The following is a 22,148-nucleotide window of genomic DNA, read 5'->3' as shown; positions in this document are numbered from 1 at the left end:
CAGTTCACTTGTTTATCCTCCAACAAAACCAAAGCATTCCATGAAACTTTGACTTGGTGAATTCTTTTCCACTGTTCTTGGTGTATGTCTATTAGGATGACTTTATTACTGCTTCAGCTATCAGTAGTTATTATTCATTTGAAGTCATTACCACTTTCCACTGTGTTTGATATCCTAACGGGATATTATTAGCTGTTACTTCAATCCAGGTGTCTCATATTCTTCAACAAAATACACTTTCATATAAAGCTCCTTTTTTTAGAAGAAGTTCTAGCATCGGTCTTAACATTACGCAACATTTAATACGTAGTGCCTCAAAAACTGTCAACCTGTTTCCTTTGACTTTTCCATGTATTTCACATGGCAGAATTCTTGTCTTTATTTCTATTATCTACCCCAATCTAGTTCTGTAACACCAATATTCTGAATAAAACACTATCCAGACAACGCCCAAATGTTCCTCTGCAAAATGAAGCTCCCAAAGCCTCTACAATTTAACAAAAATCAGATGCTTCAAGAGTCAAAAAAGGACTGAGGAATGTGGACACTAATAAGCACATGCAGCTATATACCCTTGATCAAATACGTGATGATTTCAATTCAGCAGCTACCGCTGGATGAATTAATCCTTGCAAGTGAAACAATGAAAAGCATCGTAAGGGAAGCATCCTGCAGTTCCAGAGGCATTTCTATTACAGCTCATCAGTGTAGCACACCTTCCACTATTTAGTTGCTCTCAAGTGTTATTCACATTATACCTGCAGGACTGGAATTAATGTTTTATGTATCTACGGTTAAGCTTGGACGTTGAAAACCATATCTGATAATTTGCATTAACAACACTATTTGGCAGCATTTTACAGTTAGGAACTCTATTTTTAAAAACATTCTCTCTGTGTAATTACATGCTTGAAATGCTTCCTGAGGAACTGATCTGAAGAGTTTCTGCTTTTACTTTGATGTTGAAAAATTGCCCCCTGTGAATCAGTGTCCTTGTTCATTTACACTTCTCAATTATATTTTGATCAACAATTTCTTTCCCTGATTCAGTCCTGCAATCCCCTGTAATCAGTAACGCATTGTTCTTTGGCACTGTATCAGTAAGCCCCTATAAGTTGGCCACAGAACACTTTTATTTCCTCACCTTGGCTGCTGTGGTAACAGCATGCATCTGAATAACCATCAGATTTACTAAAGCTTCTTACAGGCAGGCTGAAATGAAACTGGCATTGTCTGGAATGTATCTGTCCTGGTTTCAGTATCTAATTAGGAATGCAAATACATCCTTACTCAAAAAATGAATGCCAGGGTTTCCTCAGCACTCTACGCTCGCAGTCAGTATCTCTAAGGGATGGTGGAGTAGCTGACTATCATTTCACCAAACCTCAAAAAAAGCCTCTCATGACAGTGTCTGAATAATGGTAATTCATTAAATAGAAAGCTGTGTATGTCCTTTTTAAGGAATTTTTTTTTTTTTTTTTTTAAATCTCCTGAGCTTTTGTCAGGACTCTGCAATTGCTGGGCTGTTGAACACATTCAAATACAGTTGAATACACTTCAAGCCACATGGATTTCTAAGGCAAACACATACATTGTTTAGGATAATGGAAGGTTCAGTACAGGTGGAGGCAGGCTCTTATCCCATTGGTCATAACTTCTTCAATTCAGAGGAGGAGGATTATCTGCTCTTTGCTACCCACAGCTTTAGGTACAACCCACAAGGTAATTTCTGATACTTTGTTTTTTCTTGCCTTGTCAAATTCCACTTGCGAAGCAGAAGTGGAAGACGGCGCTGATAGAAATCTTCATATTAATACTGTCCATTTAGGTGTTGTGCAATGACTTGCAATTTTGCAGATGCACTATGCACTTACATAGTACACGTACACACTGCACTTACTATGCGGTATGCATATGTACAGTCTCTTCAGATGAAAGTATTTTCCTCTCATGTTTCAGAAAGAAGTACAGGGGATATAATATCCTTTTCTTCTTTGAGTGACTGTCCACATACATACACACACACATCACAGAGGACTGTAAGAATATACACTCAAGAGTTTCCTGCACAGCAGTGTCTGTGCCTTCATAGAGACTGACTGAAGCTTTGTTGCACTCCTCAGTGCATTTCCCAAAAATGAAAAACTCCTTAAAGGGATAGTCAGTCATGTTCATCTGGGGTTCAAGCCCAAGAAGACTGGACCTATAGAAGACTCAGATCTCACTGAGAAACAGATAGAAACAACTTTGTAATCCTAAAAAAACCAGAGTCCCTGAGTCACTACGGGAAGGCGAGATGAGCAATGCAGGCATTAAATGAAGTTTAACTGATCTACAAAAGAAATTAGATGTCCTAACCAAAACTCTTAGCCTATGTTCACTGAACCAGGAACTGATCGGAAGACCTAGCAGAGGATCGCCCTCAATCCAGTTTGTTTTGCCAGATAAATCCAATTCACATAAACTCCTCCTGCTATGGGCAAGAATCTTCTAAAAAGTAGAGGAATAGAGCCAGGGAGTACAACGCTGTGAAGCAAGACATCTTGAGCCTGGGACAAGCACAGAGTTCTGCATTAGCAAATAAGGAGAGACAGAGTCCAGAAAATTTTCATTGACAAAGAACGTCGTGTCAAAACCGCTTATCTATCCTAGCGTTTGGCTTTCCCTGAGTAAGACTCGTAGAATAGGTCTGATGCTTTCTTCCTTGTGTCTGAGGCACAAAGCTTCACCCTAGAATTAATTCCAGTCCTAGCAGGATTGGAACTGAACCCATCAAGTAACATCTGAGTACTGGTAACATCATTCCCAGTCTAGCCGCATGAAGTAGTTGAGATCACCTACCAGGATATTTAAAGTGAGAAGGAGGCAAACTTTGAATCTGCTCTTGATACACTTCCAAAGATTGACTGCTCCCTTATAGAGACAAAGACAGCACTCAGAACTCCACTAATGTAACGTAATTGCAATAGCAGTGGCAGTCATCACATAAATATGATTTTCTTGGTAGATACTTGCCTTTCCTGTTTGATCCTGAAACTACCTGTTGTAAAACTCTTTTTTCCACAGGTGTACAGAAAAAAACTTTTGTAATTCCCTGATTAGCAGAGAAGTTACATCCTTTAAAGTGTATGGTTGTGAGAACACATCACCAAAAAGGCCTTTTTGAACAGAAATGGTTCCAGCTTGGACACCTCTCAAGAGGTACACAGTTTAAAGGAGCAGCAAATGGAGATGGTGGTTTCGTCTTTGCTGTAGACGTGCCTACTGCTGTGGGATCTGTAAATGGCATCTGACGTAGGCAGGATGGCATGAAAAGTAAACATCTGGAAGATGCTGTAAGAGCAGAAGCCTACTCAAAATTAACAGTGACAGGCACAAACAGAAGGCAAGCAGACACATGAAGATTCCTTGAATACATGTGGCAGTAGCCAAATATAATTCAAATAGGATTAGGAAACTCCTAAATCTGCTAAGAAACAAAAATATTTTTAAAATGCTGCAGGACTGAAAATTAGCAATACAGTAATAAAACTTTTTCAGGCAGTTGCAATGAAATTAGATGGTACTAGTTGCACCCTGCATCATGTAGCTATGTGCCTGTCCTGGGTTCAGCTGGGATAGAGTTAATTTTTACAGGAACCTGGGAGGTGGGGGGGCATAGCCGGGGCAGCTGACCTGAACTAGCCAAGGAGCTATTCCATACCATGTGACATCATGCCCAGTATATAAATGGGGAGTGGGCCGGGGGGAGGGCTCTCCTGCTCTCTCTCGACTTTCGGTGGGGGAAGTGGCGGAGCGTCGGGTCCCGGGTGGTGAGCAGTTGCACTGTGCATCACTCTTTTCTGTATACTCTTTCATTAGTACCGTCGTTGTTGTTGTAACTTTTTTTGCGTTGTCCCAGTAAACTGCCCTTATCTCAACCCTCGAGGTTCCAGTTTTTTTTCTTTTCTCTCCTCCGTCTCCCCCCTATCCCACTGGAGGGGGGCGGGAGGAGTGAGCGAGCGGCTGCGTGGTCCTTTGTTACCGGCTGGGCTGAAACCATGACAGTGCTGAACAAGACAAGCAGGCCAGGCTTTAGTGAGCCCTCCAGATAAAGTGTATCATTACCTGATTTTTTGGTGCCTGGCTACATGCACAACCACCAGATTAAAAAAAAACTTACAAACAATCACTTCAAGACAGAATTATTTAAGACTAACCTGCTGGCAACTAATCAAAACCCACTGTAGGTAAGTGAAAGAACAGCAAACCATACAACAGTGTTTCAGGATCTCTCTTCAATATATAAACAATTTCATAACTGACAACTGCAATACGGATGAGACATTGTAAAGATTTTGCACATTTGAATTCCTACTGAAACTGTTTAACTTATACACTGCAATATGTTAAGACTTACTAATATTTTCCCTATTAGAATCATAGAACAGTTTGGGTTGGAAAGGACCTTTAAAGGTCATCTAGTCCAACCCCCCTGCAATGAGCAGGGACATCTTCAACTAGGTCAGGTTGCTCAGAGCTCTGTCAAACCTGACCTTGAAGTTTCCAGGGATGGGGCATCTACTACCTCTCTGGGCAACCTGTGCCGGTGTTTCACCACCCTCGCTGTAAAAAATTTCTTCCTTCTACCTAGTCTGAATCCACCCTCTTTTAGTTTATAACCATTACCCCTTATCGCAATAGGGCCTGCTAAAAAGTCTGTCCCCATCTTTCTTCTAAGTCCCCTTTAAGTAATGAATGGTCCCAATAAGGTCTCCCTGGAGCATTCTCTTCTCCAGGCTGAACAACCCCAACTCTCTTAGCCTGTCTTCATAGGAGAGGTGCTCCAGCCCTCTGATGATCTTTGTGGCCTCCTCTGGACTCACTCCAACAGGTCCATATCTTGCCTGTACTGAGGACTCCAGAGCTGGACACACTGCTCCATGTGGAGTCTTACCAGAGCAGAGTAGAGGAGCAGAATCACCTCCCTCAACCTGCCGGCCATGCTAGCCTACAATACATTTTTATATTTTAAAGAAAAGAGGAATCTGTTTCTTACTTTCTTCTCAACTAAAAAGGCAATGCAGAAGACAACCTCACTTTGAAAAATGTATCTACATTTTTATTAATGTTTCATTTTATTTAAAACCAAAATTGCTGAACATACAGATATTGCAGCTCAGATTTCTATCATTTGAAATGGGATTTGTGGACTGAAGATATTTGAGGGAAATGCTGCATGTGACAAAATTCTAGTTCAAATTTTAAAAATAAGCTGTTCCAAAGCATTTTCTTGAACTTCAGGAAAAACACTAGAATAAGTACATTGATTGTGATTGTGTAAGATTGACAGAAATCAGGCTGTTAAGTCTTCTGGTTCAACAAGGGAGTATCAGGATCACATGGATATACTCTCATTCCTACATTCCACTAAGTAAGGTTAAGGTTAAAGAGCTACAAGCAGATTTGGGTTTCTAGCCACAAGTTGATCATTAATGAAGTGAATGAAGATCTTTATCAACCAAATATAAGTAAATATTTTTAAAGAATAGAACACATTTTAATGCAACATTCTGATCTGGTACTCAACGCAATTCTAGCCCTCTTGAGTTATAACCATGTGTGTTCCATTGTAATCCAAGTTTCCCAGATCAGCTCAATCTGGATGTAAGTTTACGGGCATTGCTCACATAGAGTTCTAAATTCTCCTGAAAATGCCCTGATGTCCTGAACTATTTTAGAAATTAATATTAAATGAACAAATAAAAAACTTACCCGAATAGTCATGACTGAGCATCTGATGTTATGAATTGTATCATACACCTTCTTAGAAATGTCCACAAACTGGTTATCATCAAACAGATGCACTGTATTCTTGGTTAAGCTCTCCAATGCAATATTTACTTGACTAATAAACTCTGGAATCACTATTTAAAAAAGAAAACACAAACAAAATTCAGTGAGCATAAAAGGATAAAATTTTATTTTTCTTTCTGGCAAATTGCCTCACATTGATGAAAACGTTATTAAAAAAACATTATAGTAATAACATGATTAGCTTTAAGTGGGAACAGATTTGTAATTTTTATCACAGTGATAAAAATGCACTTGGTGGGCACGTAAGCTGTGGATGGTTATACACTACAACAAAGAAGAAAACTTTAAAAGGGGGGTCAGGGAATCAGTTGTAAAAACTTGCCAGTGATTTCAATAGTAATTTTACCCAAAGAATCAGGATGAATAACCTAGCTCAAAGTTGGAACTACAACTGACTACTACTATTTCATAATCTGCTTTTAGTCTGAAAGGAGACAAAACTACTGAAAGATTGATGCTTATTCTCCAAATTAAAAAGTCCCATAGTTGTAACCTGGACTTACCAAGGCAGTTTACCTTGTTTGATTGAATCAAACAAATTGTATATTTTGAGTCAGTTTGATATTAACTTGTGCTTTTCCCAGAGTGTCCTGGAATTTTCTTCTGGTGCTCCATGGTCTTATTTTGCATGGTGACCTGGTACCAACTGTATCTCCCTTGATCCTTCATATCAATTCAAAGCAAAGGAAACCCAACACACAGAATATAGAGTGAAGAGAGAATGTAACTGGAAAATCCATTACACACAAAAGGACCTCAAACAAGTACAGGTCAAACTCATTTGCAAAAAAACATTTCCTATCACTTGGAGACTGAAGAGTCAGAAGAAATGGAAAGCAAAGGGACAGAACTCAAGTTCTGTAATATTCAATATGAATAACATATACCCTGTGGAACAGAAGCTTTTTTCAGGCAACGTGTTGGCTTCAAATAGAAGTATAATATGCTTTCCATCCCTTCCTACACAAGTATGCGCTGTGTAATTCATGAATTCATATAACATGAAAGCAACAATACCAATACCTTAAGTATGAATAACTTCAGGTAAATTTTGAAGTATATAATGATTTTTTTATGCAGACAAAGCTTCAGCTGAAGTCAACAGGACTTCTGAATTAGAAAACCTGGTAACATATACTGTAAATATTAGGAAAAATGCCACAATAATGCTTTAACCCCTAACTTTACATGGAGAAACCCACATAACCCTTGGAGACATTTAAATCACTATTAAATTACAGTAACTTCACTGTCTTCAAGCTCAGTTGTTTCTCTCTAGAGTGCAGAACAGTTAGCTTATGTGTCAGTTCTCAGAAATAACAAACTTCAGTTAATTCAGTGGTAGTGGGAGGGTTCATTTTCTTCTGTAAAATAGGTCTCCACAAGTGTGAGACAAGTAGATGCCATTTAATTTGAAAAATAGGATATTTAAAATCCTTTCTTCCCTCTTCAGATTATCACTTGAATTACCTTGCCTTCTGAAAAGGTCAGTGGGAAGAACAGATTTCTTAAACGGTATGGAAAAAAAGACATGGCAGATTTTTCATTAGCAACCAAATGGAATAATTAGGGAGAGTGAGCACTTATTTGTTTAATGCTTTTTGATTTTTTTTTTTTTTTTAAAGAAACACAAATACACAGTTTCAGAACATGGTATCTTTTTTTCCCTGTTAAACAAAGGTCTTGGCCCCTAGACTATCAAAATAGTTGCAAGTGTGGCAATTTTGAACAGTCACCTCAAACGTTTACATAAAATTAAACGTTCAGCTCTTCACACCCAGGAGAATATAAGAAGTTTCCAGGAACTCAAGATTTCCACTGGTATAGTCAAAACCATCAGGTGTTTTCCAGAGCCTCCTACATCCTCACTTCTCAGTTCATTGTGCTTCATATACTTTCACTTGCAGTATTGGAAAGCATAGACTCCCTGCTTACCAGCAGCATTTTCAGTGGCTGCTCACTGCCTACGGGCATTGTCTTCTATAGCACAGGCTATTTCTTCTCTGTTTCTATTCAGGCTCCATCCTGCATGCCATCCTTATTCCATATGCTTATTAATAGCCTTTTTACAGCTCCTTCCAAGGCCAAACTCGTTATCGCAGTATATTTGTTTGTTTGGATGAATACATCACTTATGAAAAAAGATTTTACGCAAATAGGTACTCTATAGCTTGTATGCTACTGGTAGAATCAGTGCTAAACCACAGTCTGCACTTGATTACAGAAATATGATCCCAGTGGCTTCCCTTTGATAACATTTTTAAGATGGCTGCTTTTCATCAGTGTAATTTTTACACAGACAATTAAAACACAAGACTAAACTGTAATTCTAAAATATGTACATAACAATCTGCTAATGAAGTATAAAAATATACTTGGGCTATTATAAGGTTATCAAATAGTTCTTATTATTTGGTCATTTACCCTGTATCTAATTGGATAATTCCCTCAAATCCAAGACTCCTTTCTTGACTGCATATGATTTATTTAATTTTTGAGTTCTCAACTAAATGACTACTTAAGAACAGGTTTTGGTGGATATGAGTTCTTATACATGGATCACTGGCATCAAAAATACTTTACTTCATACACCCTCAAATGGTTCAGGCATCACTCTGAAGCACTGCATTAAGTGGACTAGAACTACGTTAATAATGCGCATCCTTGCTGTATTCTGCTTTATATTTCTAGGCAGCCTAAATACAGAGAAGCAGATGCAGGTAAAAATAGGTTGGATAAGATTGAGTTTTTCAATCTTTCAAAAGCAAAGAAAAATTAAACAAGTTGTAAGTAAAATAAAAAGTTTCAAGTGTTATACAATTGAGAAATATTATTAGATTTTTGTGATTTTAATATTAAAACATTACAATTTTCCTTTAAATTTTTGCTATGTTTTTCCTCAGTGAAAATTATGAACAAACTTCAACAGGTACATCTGTAACCCTGCCTCTCCTGAGGGAGAAGGCATGGAAAGGAAAAGGATGTTTTGGAAAATACCAATACTGCTCATAATCGTAATGATGAAAGTCCCCAAACTAATTTACATTTTTCACGCCACCAAAATCATGTTCTCCACTCTTCTTGAAATCCACTCTTCTTGAAATTAAGCTAATTTATTTTAAAATTCATCTTGTCTTCCTAATTCCTATTTTCTTGTAAATAAACAATACTATTTGTCCGCCCTTCCTTCTAGGCCATATCTTCTTAGACCTCTAATAATTTTTGCTTTATTTTGTCATCTTCAATCAAAACCAATTAATGAATCCTGTTTGTAGTTTAATAGCTGTCATGACCCAGCTCTTAATTCAGAGGCTACCACATCTATATGCCACAATCATATCAGGTAATACAGAAAAGTAAACTTCACTAATCATATTATTCCAATTAGCAACTCTGTGCCTGTTATTTTTAATAACAAAATCATCAGGACAACAGGTTTTCAACTTTGCAGATGGGCAGTGACAAGAGGTGAAAACACGAGCCATTCTACTGGCACCTTTTAATGAAGTTCAGTGATTAACATCACTCCATCAGCAATCAAGAGAGCCTGATGTTGAAAAAGCAACAGCTTCTTCACAGCTAAAATGACCACACGTATGCAACACTCACCTAAAGAATGCCTTAACAAAATGAATTAACAGACATGGACAGACATGACCTCCTAGAACTGATCAAAAAGCAATTAATTACCCCCCCCTTCAAAATGTTTATGCTTTTAATTGGGGGGAAAAAAGAAAGGAAAAAACCCTGTTTCATTTGTTTAAGAAAGGGGGGAAAAAACCCACCAAGAAGCATCGTCATAAAAAAAATGAAAACACAGATTACTTATTTCTCACCATTCTAATACTCAAGTACTGAGAATAAGACTATCTGGTGCTCTGCCCTCTCTGCAGGACAATCCCCAGGTCCCATCCCTTGTGTTGGAACAATATCGGCAGGGTATGGTTCTCCCTCTCAGGTCCTCTCAACTTAGAATGCCATAGTTTCTCAAGGATGTCAAGGGAGAACAGACATCGTGGATTACTGAATCCATATATGCAAAAATTATCTCAAGAAAAAGAATTTGTGGTAAATAACCAAACTTTCACCTTCAGTGTTTATCCATATAGATAAACACTGTGAGCAACTTACTGTATGGTGTAAACAGACTGGAAAAAGGTTCAAGAGTTCCCACTAGAAAGAAGACTTAAAAACTACTCTTTCAAAGGCAGCTTTGAGATAGAAATGAAAACACAGTGCCCAGAGGAATGAATGAAGGTGTGGCACACCTACAGATCCCAGCTACAGGTAGACTCTGCAAGACTGCCACAGCTATCGTTTGAACTTAAGTTCAACAACCTTTCCGCAAAGGTGAAGACTCTTTGCTGGGCAGTCAGCCATCCAGAGACATCTTCTGTCCTCAACTAAAAGACCCCCAGGACTGTTTGGTAGGAGATAGGAAAACACACAAGCAGCCTTCCTAAAAAGTTTGTCTTGTCAGTATACAAAAATACAGAATACCCAGAGTGAATAATTAGTTTCAACTAATGAAGCACTCGGAATAAAAATCACATGAAGGTTAGTACCTAAACTGAACCTCCAATATCAAATTGAGTAGAGACTGCAGGAAAACTTAACCAGAATGGCGTAAGGAGGATTTGTTCTAAGAATGGGAATCTCCATCTTCCACAGGTAGCTGAAGTAATTACTATGAAAAAGATCATTTAAAAAAAAAAAAATGTGGAAAAGACTCAGTAAAAAAATGGTTTTCCTCCTGAAGATAATAAAATCAGGGTCAGTGACTATCGATGAATTGGGATTCTAACAGGAGGAAAAAGCCCCATGAGCACTTCCAAAAGCCCATAAGAAGACACATTCTAAAAAAGTAAGCAAAAGCCAAAAGCATGGTCATGTAAGGCCTAAAAAGATGCTGAATGAACCTAATATGAAACTAGTACATCTGGGGTTTTTTTTCAGATCACAGAAATAAACCAGACTTGCAGGCAGGTGACTGCAACCTAGACCTACGCCAAGCCACACGTTTCAACCACTATGCCTAATACCTTCTTTCAGCACACTATGTCTATTAATTAGCCTCCAAGCAGGAAAAAACAGGCCCACCAAAATCTTGAAAACCATCCACCATTTAGGCAGTAAGATGGCAAAAAACCAAGAGGCTCAGGTCTTGATAAAGACCTCGGTTTGTTGCAAGAAGATCTGAAATCACAGGAAGAGCTACAGGTCTCCAAACCAAGAGACACAGCAAGTCCTGAGACCAAAACTGTCTGAGTACTGCTGTAGCTCAAGGTATCAAAAATGCACTGTCTTCTGTCATCTGGAAGATAACTGTTGACAAAGGAAAACTTGAAGGTAATTAATATATTGCCATTCCTAACCAGAGGGCTAAGAGTGCACCTGACAACAATCCTTGGAAGAGACTTCTTTCAGAGGAAAAAAAGCTGTCATTTGTTGATACTCAAGGTTAAGAAATTGATCTCAGGGCACCCACAAGTCCTGCAAAACAGTCTTCAGAACACCACTGTGTATCTCCCCATTTCTGTACATCAACCTGAACTGAAGGATCTTAGGTTCCCCACAAGACCAGGAGGGCTCCTCGGAGCTAACCCAGGAGTAGCACGTAAATCCAAAGCTCTCAATCCAGAGAGAGAAAATGCTAGCCTCAAGCATAAGCAATCATCAGGAACAGTATTTTTATGAAAAACTTCAGTGCTGCAGAGAAAACAAAACCCAGAATCCTACACTGTTAGTGCTTCCGTGACAATTTTAAACCAGAGAAACTTCCATAGTTACTCCAGAATAACATTTAAAGGTAAATTTAGCTGCCAAAGCTCTAAGAGGGAGCTGTAATTATAAGCAACATGAAAGGCAGCAAGGCTTTCACTGCTAGCAAGACCAAACCACCTGAACAAGATGACTCTAGCCTAAAGATGGAGAGTAGATAGACAAAGGACTTCTTTATTTAATCATAAAATTAGATAGATATTGAGTGGATTATTACATGAGAAGTCTGTGACATAGCAGAACTAAAACAGCACTAAAGGCTGGCTGCCTTAACAGCCTTTAGGGCAATCAAAAGATGGTGAAGCCATGGCAACAGATTAATATGTCATAGCTAGGGTTTTCCTACGAATGGTAGTAGAGCTGTAGCGTATGAAGCTCAACTCACCTTACAAGTTCTAGTAAGCCCATTGTTGACATTGAAGTATATGGATAGATTTCCATCTTGTTCTACAAAGGCAGTAGAGTTTAGACTTACAGAAGGATCCCAAATACATGTTTTATACCTTACCCTTCCAGATGCACTTGCCCTATCTCTACAAGCAGGTTATGACTGTGTCAGGAGAAAAGGAGGCTGAGGGGAGACTGTATCGCTCTCTACAACTACCTGAAAAGAGGTTGCAGCGAGGTGATGTCGGTCTCTTCTCCCAAGTAGCAAGTGATAGGACAAGAAGAAATGGCTTCAAGTTGCACCAGGGGAGGTTTAGATTGGGTATTAGGAAAAATTTCTTCACTGAAAGGGTTATCAAGCACTGGAACAGGCTGCTCAGGGAACTGGTTGAGTCACCATCTCTGGAGGTATGTAAAAGACGTGTAGACATGGCACTCAGGGACGTGGTTTAGTGGTGGACTCGGCAGTGTTAGGTTTACAGTTGGACTTGATGATCTTAAGGGTCTTTTCCAACCTAAATGAGTCTATGATTCTATATGTGATCTCTTGTCTTTTACGTCAAAAAAGAGGTAAAAAAACTGAAGAGACAACAGTGGAAGCAGTCCACAGAAATATCCAAGTCTTGTACTTCAAAAATGAGCTCAAAATTATTCTAGGCACCGAGACCTCATGAGAATTCATAAAAGTCAGAACCAGTGATCTTGTATCTTATGTTACCAAGGAAATTATCCCTGCCAGATGTAGTTAAACTCAAGGTATGGATACAAAGAATGCTGCTTGAAGTGATTTTCTCTTCTCTTCTGACTGTCAAGGACCTAGAAGGTCCAACCAACTCCGGAACACCTTTTCAGGTGGCAAGGGAAAAAATTACCTCATTTTCAGTAAGTATTCACACTATGTCTATACTAAAGCTGACTGACATTTAAAGAAAAAAAAAAAAAAACAAAAAACACTGTTGACATTTTTGGTGGACTTTAAATCCCCTGACCAGTATTACTTTCTGTGCTACTGCACAATTAAATTTGAATTGCTGTGTAACACATATTTTAGTACAACACGGGTAACACAAAAAGGACATGACCCATATGAATATGGGGAATGACATTCAGAACACTGCACTCACACAGTACACACATACAAAATTAATCAGAACCAAAAGAATCATAGGAATTAGTGCCATTTGCTTTCAATAATCATGCATGGAAATTATTTTTTAAATGTCTCTGCCATATTCACCTCCAAAAATAGAGCATTTATGTACTCTGTCCACTACTGTTTAAATATTAAAGAATATTTAAATGTATATCTTATCTGTTATGTTTAATTGTACATATAAAAACACCTCTTCAGAGTGGAGGCCATTATTCACACATCAAGGCGCCACAGTGAAACAGTATGAAAGCACAGTGTGTCTAAGTCAAACAACAGTTGTGAAACAGAAATAAAAATACAAAAAACCTTTTGGGAGAAAAATGGTGCTGACAAAAAACAATAAAAAGAATAACTAATACTAAAAACTGTTCAAAACCACAATCCCACATTTTTATTTAGAACTGCTGCACCATGTCCTTTACTTTGTTATTTACTGTTTAAATTCTCTTCAACTGAATAACTTATATTTCTATCCAAAATGTTCCCTAAACTAAAACAAGTTTTTCCCCAAAGAGCACTGAATTTTACTCAACTGCTGGACCACAGTAGAGTATTTTTTCACAGCCCATACAATAAATCCACTGATCATTGACTCTGATCCCATTTAAAAAATATGCCTTCTATATTATAGTTTCTAAACATCACACCTAATGATATGAAATATATTGGGTTTATATTAAATCAGTTATCGCAGAGCCAATTACCTAGTACCTCCTAACATTGAATCATGTTCTTGGCTCATCAACTCCTTTCACAACATAAGTATTTTTATCATTACGACGAAAACTCAAGGCATTTTGAACAATGAAGGAAGACAACTTCAAAAAAATTTGTTATCTCTATGAAATACCCTGAAAACTGAACTCAGTTTTGCACTACTCTCTCTTACAAAGCATCTACTGAACTTTGAGAACCTGATCTAAATTCTACCCATACCATAGGGGGCTCTTGCTTTGACCTCAGTAGGTCTGGGATGGATACTGGCCTTTGATTAGATCCCCTGTGTTGCAATATGTTAACTCGCACTCTTTCCTAAATACAGGAACTATATTGTCCATCAAATCTGAAATTCCCCTCCTTTTCTCAGAGTAAAAATTTAACATTTCCATTTCAGAGAAAGATACCATTGACGCTTTTAAGTTCTGTAGGCAAAAATTATCAGGACCTGTCAATTAGGAAAAAGAAATCTATCCTTATAACAGACAGCTAACAGATGATAATTTAACAGTCTCCTGAGTTCCCTATTTAAAGGAAGAAGCTTATACAATCCTTGTAAAGAAAAGAGTTGCCATGTACGCTTAAATCCTGACACCAGGTAAATGCTTCTGGCAAGCAGCAAGAGCATAGGCATACCTTCCATCCCTCAGGTTAACATTCCAAAAAAGCAACAATGGTAAACGAGAAAAAAAAAACAAAAAACCAAAAAAACCAAACAACAAGACAAAAGTGAAAGAAAAGTAGAAACAAAATAAAAATTAAGGAAAAAGAAAGTAGTAAAGCAGAAAAGCAACAGGTACTCTTCCATCAGGAAAAAATAAATCATTTTTTCTTGTAATGTGAGGTAATTCATTATTTCTTCTCTGTATGCCTTTTCATTTCCCTCTATGCTCGCTAGCATAGCTTGAGTTTAATTTTTATTGCATTCATCTAATTTTGTGTAGCACCAACAAAGCCACATAGTAAATGGAATAAATGCTTGAACTCTACCCTCCTGAGGATGCTTTTCGATACTATATCCTGGAACTGTACACTATGTTAGATTGAACTAATCTAGAATTTATTCATGGAATGAAAAATTTGCTTTAAGGATGTCCTTCATCTTTCAGCAAGAAGTTCAGATGAGTCCTCCTGCGGCAGCATAAGCAAAGAGTTGTGGCAAGTGGTGTGAATCTCAAGTATTTTAATATCCCCCATAATCTGATCACCTAGCGTGAAAGTCAGTGTGATGGGTACAGATAGTTTGCTTTCGGAGGATTTAAATAGCTTTCCAGTTGCAGGAATTCAGCTGAAGTATGTATGCAAAGTACGGTTGACAAGATTAAAAACACAGCTACCATTTAAATGCAGGGTAATACTAGAGTAAATAAGAAATCTAGTTAATAACTGCACAGTCTTTATTCAGTACTTTATTTCATTTCATTCTTTGAGACCAAAGAATAGCCTGCACTTCTTGTGATTTAAAAATAAGCATTGCAAATTTCTTCTGGAGTGGTATTAAGAATTTCAGGTAGTAAGAACATTGCATATTCCAGTAACCCAATTTTACTGCTAAATATTATGTCTATTCTTAATGTCATATCAATCCGAAGAGGTATACAAAAAACTAATAAATAAATCAAATAAAAACCATCTAAGCTAAGGCAACTGCACTGGCCAAGGCATACATCTGAAAAACAAGGGCTTCTTCTGGCAGAAGCTTGAGTTATACCACCCAAGGCATGCTATTTAGAATAGAATGAACTGTTTTATGACTGAGACACCTTCATCAGATGTGTTTAAAATTACATTTAAATAATAATGGAATTATTGCAAAGAAAGATGATTCTGCACTCACTGCAAAAGGTTGAACTGAATAACATAAACAGTTTTCTGAAACTCCAATCGTTTACGAGTCTGTTACAAATCCACATAATACAATGCTAATATGAAGATTAAGCTCTAAATTTGATTTCACTATGGTACAGACACTTAACTTCAAGCCTGTATTTTTCTGATACAATGTTAAACTGGTGACATTTAATTATAACATCGTATCAGATGACTTGCACAGACATACATATATCTATGAAATGATTAGAAGAGCATTGTGACTGTGCGCTTGATATAACCCTTCTACTTCTTCAGATATTGCCATTCATACTTAAAAACCTTTTTTTGGTAACAAGCTTACAGGTTATATGCAGGAAAAGGGATTAATGTTTTTGGAACTTCTAACATATGAAATACTTAGCTCATGTTCCTCTGCCCATCTCCATCCTAGGCCAATATATGAGAGAGATCTCTCAATTGCCCCCTGTGCCCACCCCCCCACCCCCCCCTTAATTAAAGAACTATAAATTATCTTTGTGGGATTTAGTATTTCATGCTAAAGTTTTTGCATACTGAAAGCATAATGCAACATGAAGTAGCCAAGGCAGAGGCCTGTTGCACGTAAAAAGAAGTTGCATACTAAAACCAAGATGTGATTAGTATTTGCTTCTCTTTAACCCAGACATATGCATACTAAAACAGCGAAACCAGAAACTGCATATAAGCTTTTTGCAACACTGTATGCACTTGCAAGGTTATAAGACTACTGACATAACCAACAAGCATTTAGTAACACAGCTAAGAATATATATATGAACATGTATCATATATTTATATATAAATGTATAGAAAAAATATTTGTTTGTAATATATGTATATGTTTACATATATGTAAGCTATGCTGAATATATGACAGCAGTTTTGTGGTATTACAGCCTTACAGCTAATAAGGGTAAGATTTTTAAGAGTTAGTCCTGAATATGAGAAATGATTGATAATGCGTGAGACCTAATTATTGGCAACGTGTATTATTAACTGTCCTAGTTTCAGCTGGGATAGTTAACTGTCTTCCTAGTAGCTGGTACGGTGCTATGTTTTGAGTTCAGTATGTGAAGAATGTTGATAACACTGATGTTTTCAGTTGTTGCTAAGTAATGTTTAGACTAATGTCAAGGATTTTTCAGCTTCTCATGCCCAGCCAGTGAGAAAGCTGGAGGGGCACAAGAAGTTGGCACAGGACACAGCCAGGGCACCTGACCCAAACTGGCCAACAGGGTATTCCATACCATGGGACGTCCCATCTAGTATAGGAACTGGGAAGTGGGGGCGGGGAATCGCCGCTCGGGGACTAGCTGGGTGCCGGTCGGCGGGTGGTGAGCAATTGCACTGCGCATCATTTGTACATTCCAATCCTTTCATTATTGCTGTTGTCATTTTATTAGTGTTACCATTATCATTATTCGTTTCTTCTTTTCTGTTCTATTAAACTGTTCTTATCTCAACCCGTGGATTTGCTTCTTTTCCCGATTTTCTCCCCCATCCCACTGGGTGGGGGGGAGTGAGTGAGCGGCTGCGTGGTGCTTAGTTGCTGGCTGGGGTTAAACCACGACATTAACGATTGGCAATCCAGTAAATTGCTGCTTTTACATTTGAAAAGGCCCTAATTTATCCCTCTTTTTAAACGCACCCATGACACTGATTCAACTTCCTACCTGGAAAACATGTAGTTATTTTCATTTGCACCAAGACAATTTAGATACATACGAAGTCACTCTTACTCTGTAAGACAGCAGACTGGACAGATATGCATACAGGTAATTGCTTGTGACTTCAGAATATGTGAGCCTCTGGACTTTGCCCTACTCAAGCTCTCCCCCCACAGTCCTTGGACAGCCTGGCAAATGCATGTAACACTGCAGCTGGGAACTAAAGCAGTGCCTACAATTAAACATCACAGTTCCAGACTTCAGTGGTGACTTAAAGGGATCTTCTTCCCGTCACTGCACAAATGTCCAGAAAAAACAGAGAGAGGTGGGTTTGGTTTTGAGGGGATAGATAGATTTCCCTGTATTAGAGGCAGGTCACAGCACCCATAAGAGCAGAAAGATACTTGGAGATCATATAAATAATCTACCTTTTTTTAAAGCGTTCTACCTACTGCATTTTGCTGCCATGCTCAAGGACAGACTGACCATGAGATCTCAGATGAGAAAGATATTTCCCCCTAGGGCATACTGGTGAAGAATTTCAGATTTTTTTTTTTTTTTAAATTTTTTTTTTAATTTCCCCATTTCTTAGCAGACAGCGTGGACAATGTGGGCCTGTCTTATCTCATCACTTCCCTGCTATTGCAGGGCCTTTATGAGCTCTAGAAACAGCATGACCTTCTTTAGTCTAACTGAAGTCACTGGCCTTAATTTAAAGGCATCTGCACTAAATAGAATGTCTTGTGATACACACAGGCTAAGACCAGCAAATATCCTAAGTCTGTATCTAAAAAAAAAAAAAAATTACTACTTTTCGTAAGTGAATTTCATGGGGCACAGAGGCTTCAGTTTACTTCCAAGTCCAATTGTGGACTACCATTAGAACTCCACATATACGTCCTCACTTCAAAACCAGTGATCATACAGAAGCATGATGACAAGGTTCAATGAACTGAAGCAGTTGAAGACTTTGGTTTTTAGTTGCCAAGCTAGTTTTGAGGTGGTCCAGTGTACCAGTCCAAGTTGCTATCAGGCCAGGTAGTTGACGTGCCAGTACAGGTACAAGGAAGGTGGTAGGAAAAGGCAGATGGGGCAGGTGGACATCACTGCTGTCAATAAAAGCTGCATTTAGAGCTGTTTAGAAGGACTGTGAATTGCAGCCCCCATTGCTCTGACTAAAATCTGTTACCGCAGATTTCTAATCAATTTTTTCTTCACTGGCTTTGTTATATCCAAGGCCAAAGCTCTGCCAGGAAGAGCAGGGAGCAAACTAACACATCAGGCAATTCTAAAGGCTGCTGAATAAATACTCCCGAATTGGGACTGTTCAAATGTCCTGAATAGGACACAGGAAATTCCATACAAACCACTAAGAGGAAATGAAGGTCTTCCTACAGGGGAGACTCCTCATTATATGTAAGGGAGACTATCTGAACAGAGAACAGCTTTTCATTAATTTAGGTGGGGAAGAGAAATCCTAAGAGTTTAATTAAAAAAAAAAAAAAGTCTCTGCGAAACTTGGTTGTTTCTAGTGCATAAGCATTATGCTATATACTGCTTAAGCTAGAGAATGGCGTTTAGTTCACAAAAAACTAAACCAGTCAGACTTTATGAGTATTATTACATAATGTTTTTTCTTAATTTTATGTTTACTATGATAATTCCTATGAAATTTGACAGAATAAGAATATGCTTAACAAAGTATATAAAGGGATATTTTGGGGTAAGATTATTTTAGTCTTTAAAAACACTGACCTTTGGAAAGGTCACTTAGAAGATATTTAAAGTCATTTAAAAGCATTCAAAAATAATTACCTCTTTTGAACTACAATAGAAATCTTATTAAGGTTGATCTGGAGAGAAGTACTGAAAAGAAGACAGAATGCACTTCATGCAATAAATTCACCACTGTATTAGAAACTACGTATTTGGGAAACAGACACCCTGGAACATGGAATATACTCTCACCCCATGTGCAATACAACCCCATTTTTGGCTAAGGTTTTATACATTAACATTGCCATGACTAAAGTGTGGATTTCCTCAAGTGCTCACTTATGAATGCTGAGACGACCTGCAAACTGACAGTTTGCTTATTCCACATGTTTACTGTTACATCCCCGAAATTACTGGTTAGCATTACCTTGGCCTATGGTCTGAGCTTGTAACTCTTAGTACACCTCTTCCTTTCCTTGAAGGCAATCCAAGCATCTTCAGAAGATCCCCAAAGCATTCAGGCTTCATTCAATAAAGAAGGAATTCCACAAAACAGCCTGTTGCTGGTAAGGTGGACTTATTTGTAAACATACTTATTGTAACATACCAGACACATTCCATAAAAGCATTGTGTCTGTAAACACAATGATTTTTTTTAAAAAGGAAAAAAATATTGCAAAATTATTTTTTCGCCTTTTGTCTGATAGATTACAATTTTGAGTCTTAGAAGACTGGCTTCATTTATCTTCGAGTATGACTGTAACACTTTCTCCACCGTTTTAAACTCCATCTCTGTAACTTTCTATTCAACTGCATAAATGCTGTAGGTACACACATACACACTCTCCTATCTATTCAAGCCAAGAAAAAAAAAAAAAAAGATTTGAGAGATATTACAATCTCTTTGTCTTATCGCTTGCAACTGGAAAAAAGAAAAATGAAACCTGTTCTAAATCAGTGGGAAGAGAATTAGCAGTCTACAAGAATGGAGGATAATCTGGAGGGATGTTAAGACCTCTTTAACTAACCTGTTTCTAGAACTTGATTCTGTTATCAAACAGTATCAGTACAATAGCAGGCTACTCTCACAGATTTTTTTCGCTAATTTTATGTCAGGATAGACAAAGCACTCTCTGATTTTTAATACCTAGTATCTGATTTCATTTCAAATTAAACTGCTAGAGTTGGTGGGATGTGGCATGTTACTGTTTTCATTTGGAGGATAAGGAAGATGGTTAATTTAATTTAAGCATGTAGAAGTACTGGGGAAAGCTAGCTACAACAATAAAATCAATGGAGAAACACTAAGTATCTGTCACTAAGTATCTCTAAGTATCTCTTTAGCTCTGCTTAGTGAAAAGTCACAGACAACCAGCTGTATTTTTAAATTCAAAGTTATATTCTCATCTTATAATCTTCCCCAAAACACAGTTTATGCTACACGAACATACTGACTTATTTGGGAAAATGTAGACACATTTTATTGAAATTAATTGATAATTGTTTTTTACAAACACAGTTTTGAAAAATACAGACAGGGTAAGAAGGGAAAACCAATTAAGATGGGCCTTCAGGTAACGCAGATCTCAGGCTCTATGTGACAGCGTTACATTCAATGAAGTGAATGGATATACGGCAATTCATTCTGGGAAAGGGACTTCATAAAAGAAACAAAACTGCTGTAAGACCATTTCTGAATGTCAGATTTATAGATTATACTTTTGTGTTTATACAGGAAAGTAGTGTTCATTGTAGATATCAGCATGCATACCTATTAAGTCTTTCTATATGCTCTTATTAAAACCATACAGATCACTTTGTACTAAAAGGCTCTGTCTTCTCCCTAAACTACAGTGCAAGTAGCTAAATGCAACTACTACTCTTGAAAATTAGATCACTAACACTGTCTCTGAAAATGAAATGAAAACGTACAAAGAACCAAGAGAAGCAAGTGCTGGCATTTTTACCATGTCTAGTTGCCGCCCCTCCGAAAGGGGAGGCGGGGGAAAGCACGTGCACAGAAAGCCTCACTGAAGACACACATTTGGACAGATCTAACACTACATGTCCAAATGCCTGAGCTCATGAAAAGTGAGTGTCTCTAATCCACTGCAGTGCTCTGAAAATGCTAATGTAAGGGGAATGGCTGATACATGAAACTGGGTGGGGGGGAAGCCACAGGGCAAGGGGCAAAGGCTTGCCACGGCTTAAAAGCTGAAAGTGATAGGAAAAAAATTTAAAGTGAAAGGCATCTCCCCTGAGCAGCGAGGAGTTAAGCATATAGTGCTTCAACAGATCAGCAGGGGTGAAGACTATTATTCACAGACACTTTCACATTCACATACCTCTAAGATTTATCTAGGCATGATAAGGAGTTGGTATCCATTCCCTTAATGCCTTCAGCACACATCAATGGAGAAAAATACATCCCTCTGCTAACAGATACAGTAAGAGTCATGGAGTTTAAAATTAATGCTGTAGCTAACATGGACATTTTTAAAGGGACAAAGCTAGCAAAGGGACAAAGCTAGACTCCTTCCTGTCATATTGAGTAATTAAATGTCTTCAAGACTGCAATAGTCTCCAGACGTACTTAGACAACTGGGGAAAACGGGGCAGCACAATTCAGGATAGGTTTTACTCCAGTTAAGTTTAATTAAGTTTAGGTAACACATTGTAACAAATATAGCTGCCTCTCAAATGGGAAAGGGAACAGACCCTTGCACTGGACTCAACAAGAATGGCACAGGGCTGTTTTCTATGTGTTACCCTTGTTCTTGACACTCTCCCAAGGTCTCCCTCCAGGAACACTCTAAATTGCTATAGCTGCATAAAGACAGAGCAGAAACCAGAATGGGATTTAGCATTTGCTACCTTACATAAATGTAATAATCACTGATAGTACATCTTCTGACATAGTTACCTTTAGTTCTACTTTCTATAGAAAACAGATAATAGGGCACAGCTTGAAACTGGTCAAGAAAAAGCCTTAATGACTGCAAGAACCACAACTTGAACAG

At 38.0% G+C, this 22,148-nt stretch overlaps 1 protein-coding gene across 5 annotated transcripts in view; it reads right to left on the bottom strand.

The window, feature by feature from the left end:
* Positions 1–22,148, bottom strand: part of CTNNA3 (catenin alpha 3) — a 549,510-nt gene that overhangs the window by 103,424 nt on the left and 423,938 nt on the right. For all 5 annotated transcript variants that reach the window (XM_030030142.2, XM_030030141.1, XM_030030143.2 and 2 more), the window contains one exon: positions 5,755–5,906. In XM_030030142.2, coding sequence (XP_029886002.1) covers positions 5,755–5,906 — 152 coding nt within the window. The remainder of the gene's footprint in view (positions 1–5,754; positions 5,907–22,148) is intronic.

This window comes from Aquila chrysaetos, chromosome 11 (assembly GCF_900496995.4).
Source record: "Aquila chrysaetos chrysaetos chromosome 11, bAquChr1.4, whole genome shotgun sequence".
Taxonomy (NCBI): Eukaryota; Metazoa; Chordata; class Aves; order Accipitriformes; family Accipitridae; genus Aquila; species Aquila chrysaetos.
The sequence above is the reverse complement of the archived record's forward strand: the minus strand, read 5'-3'. Positions and strand labels throughout refer to the sequence as shown.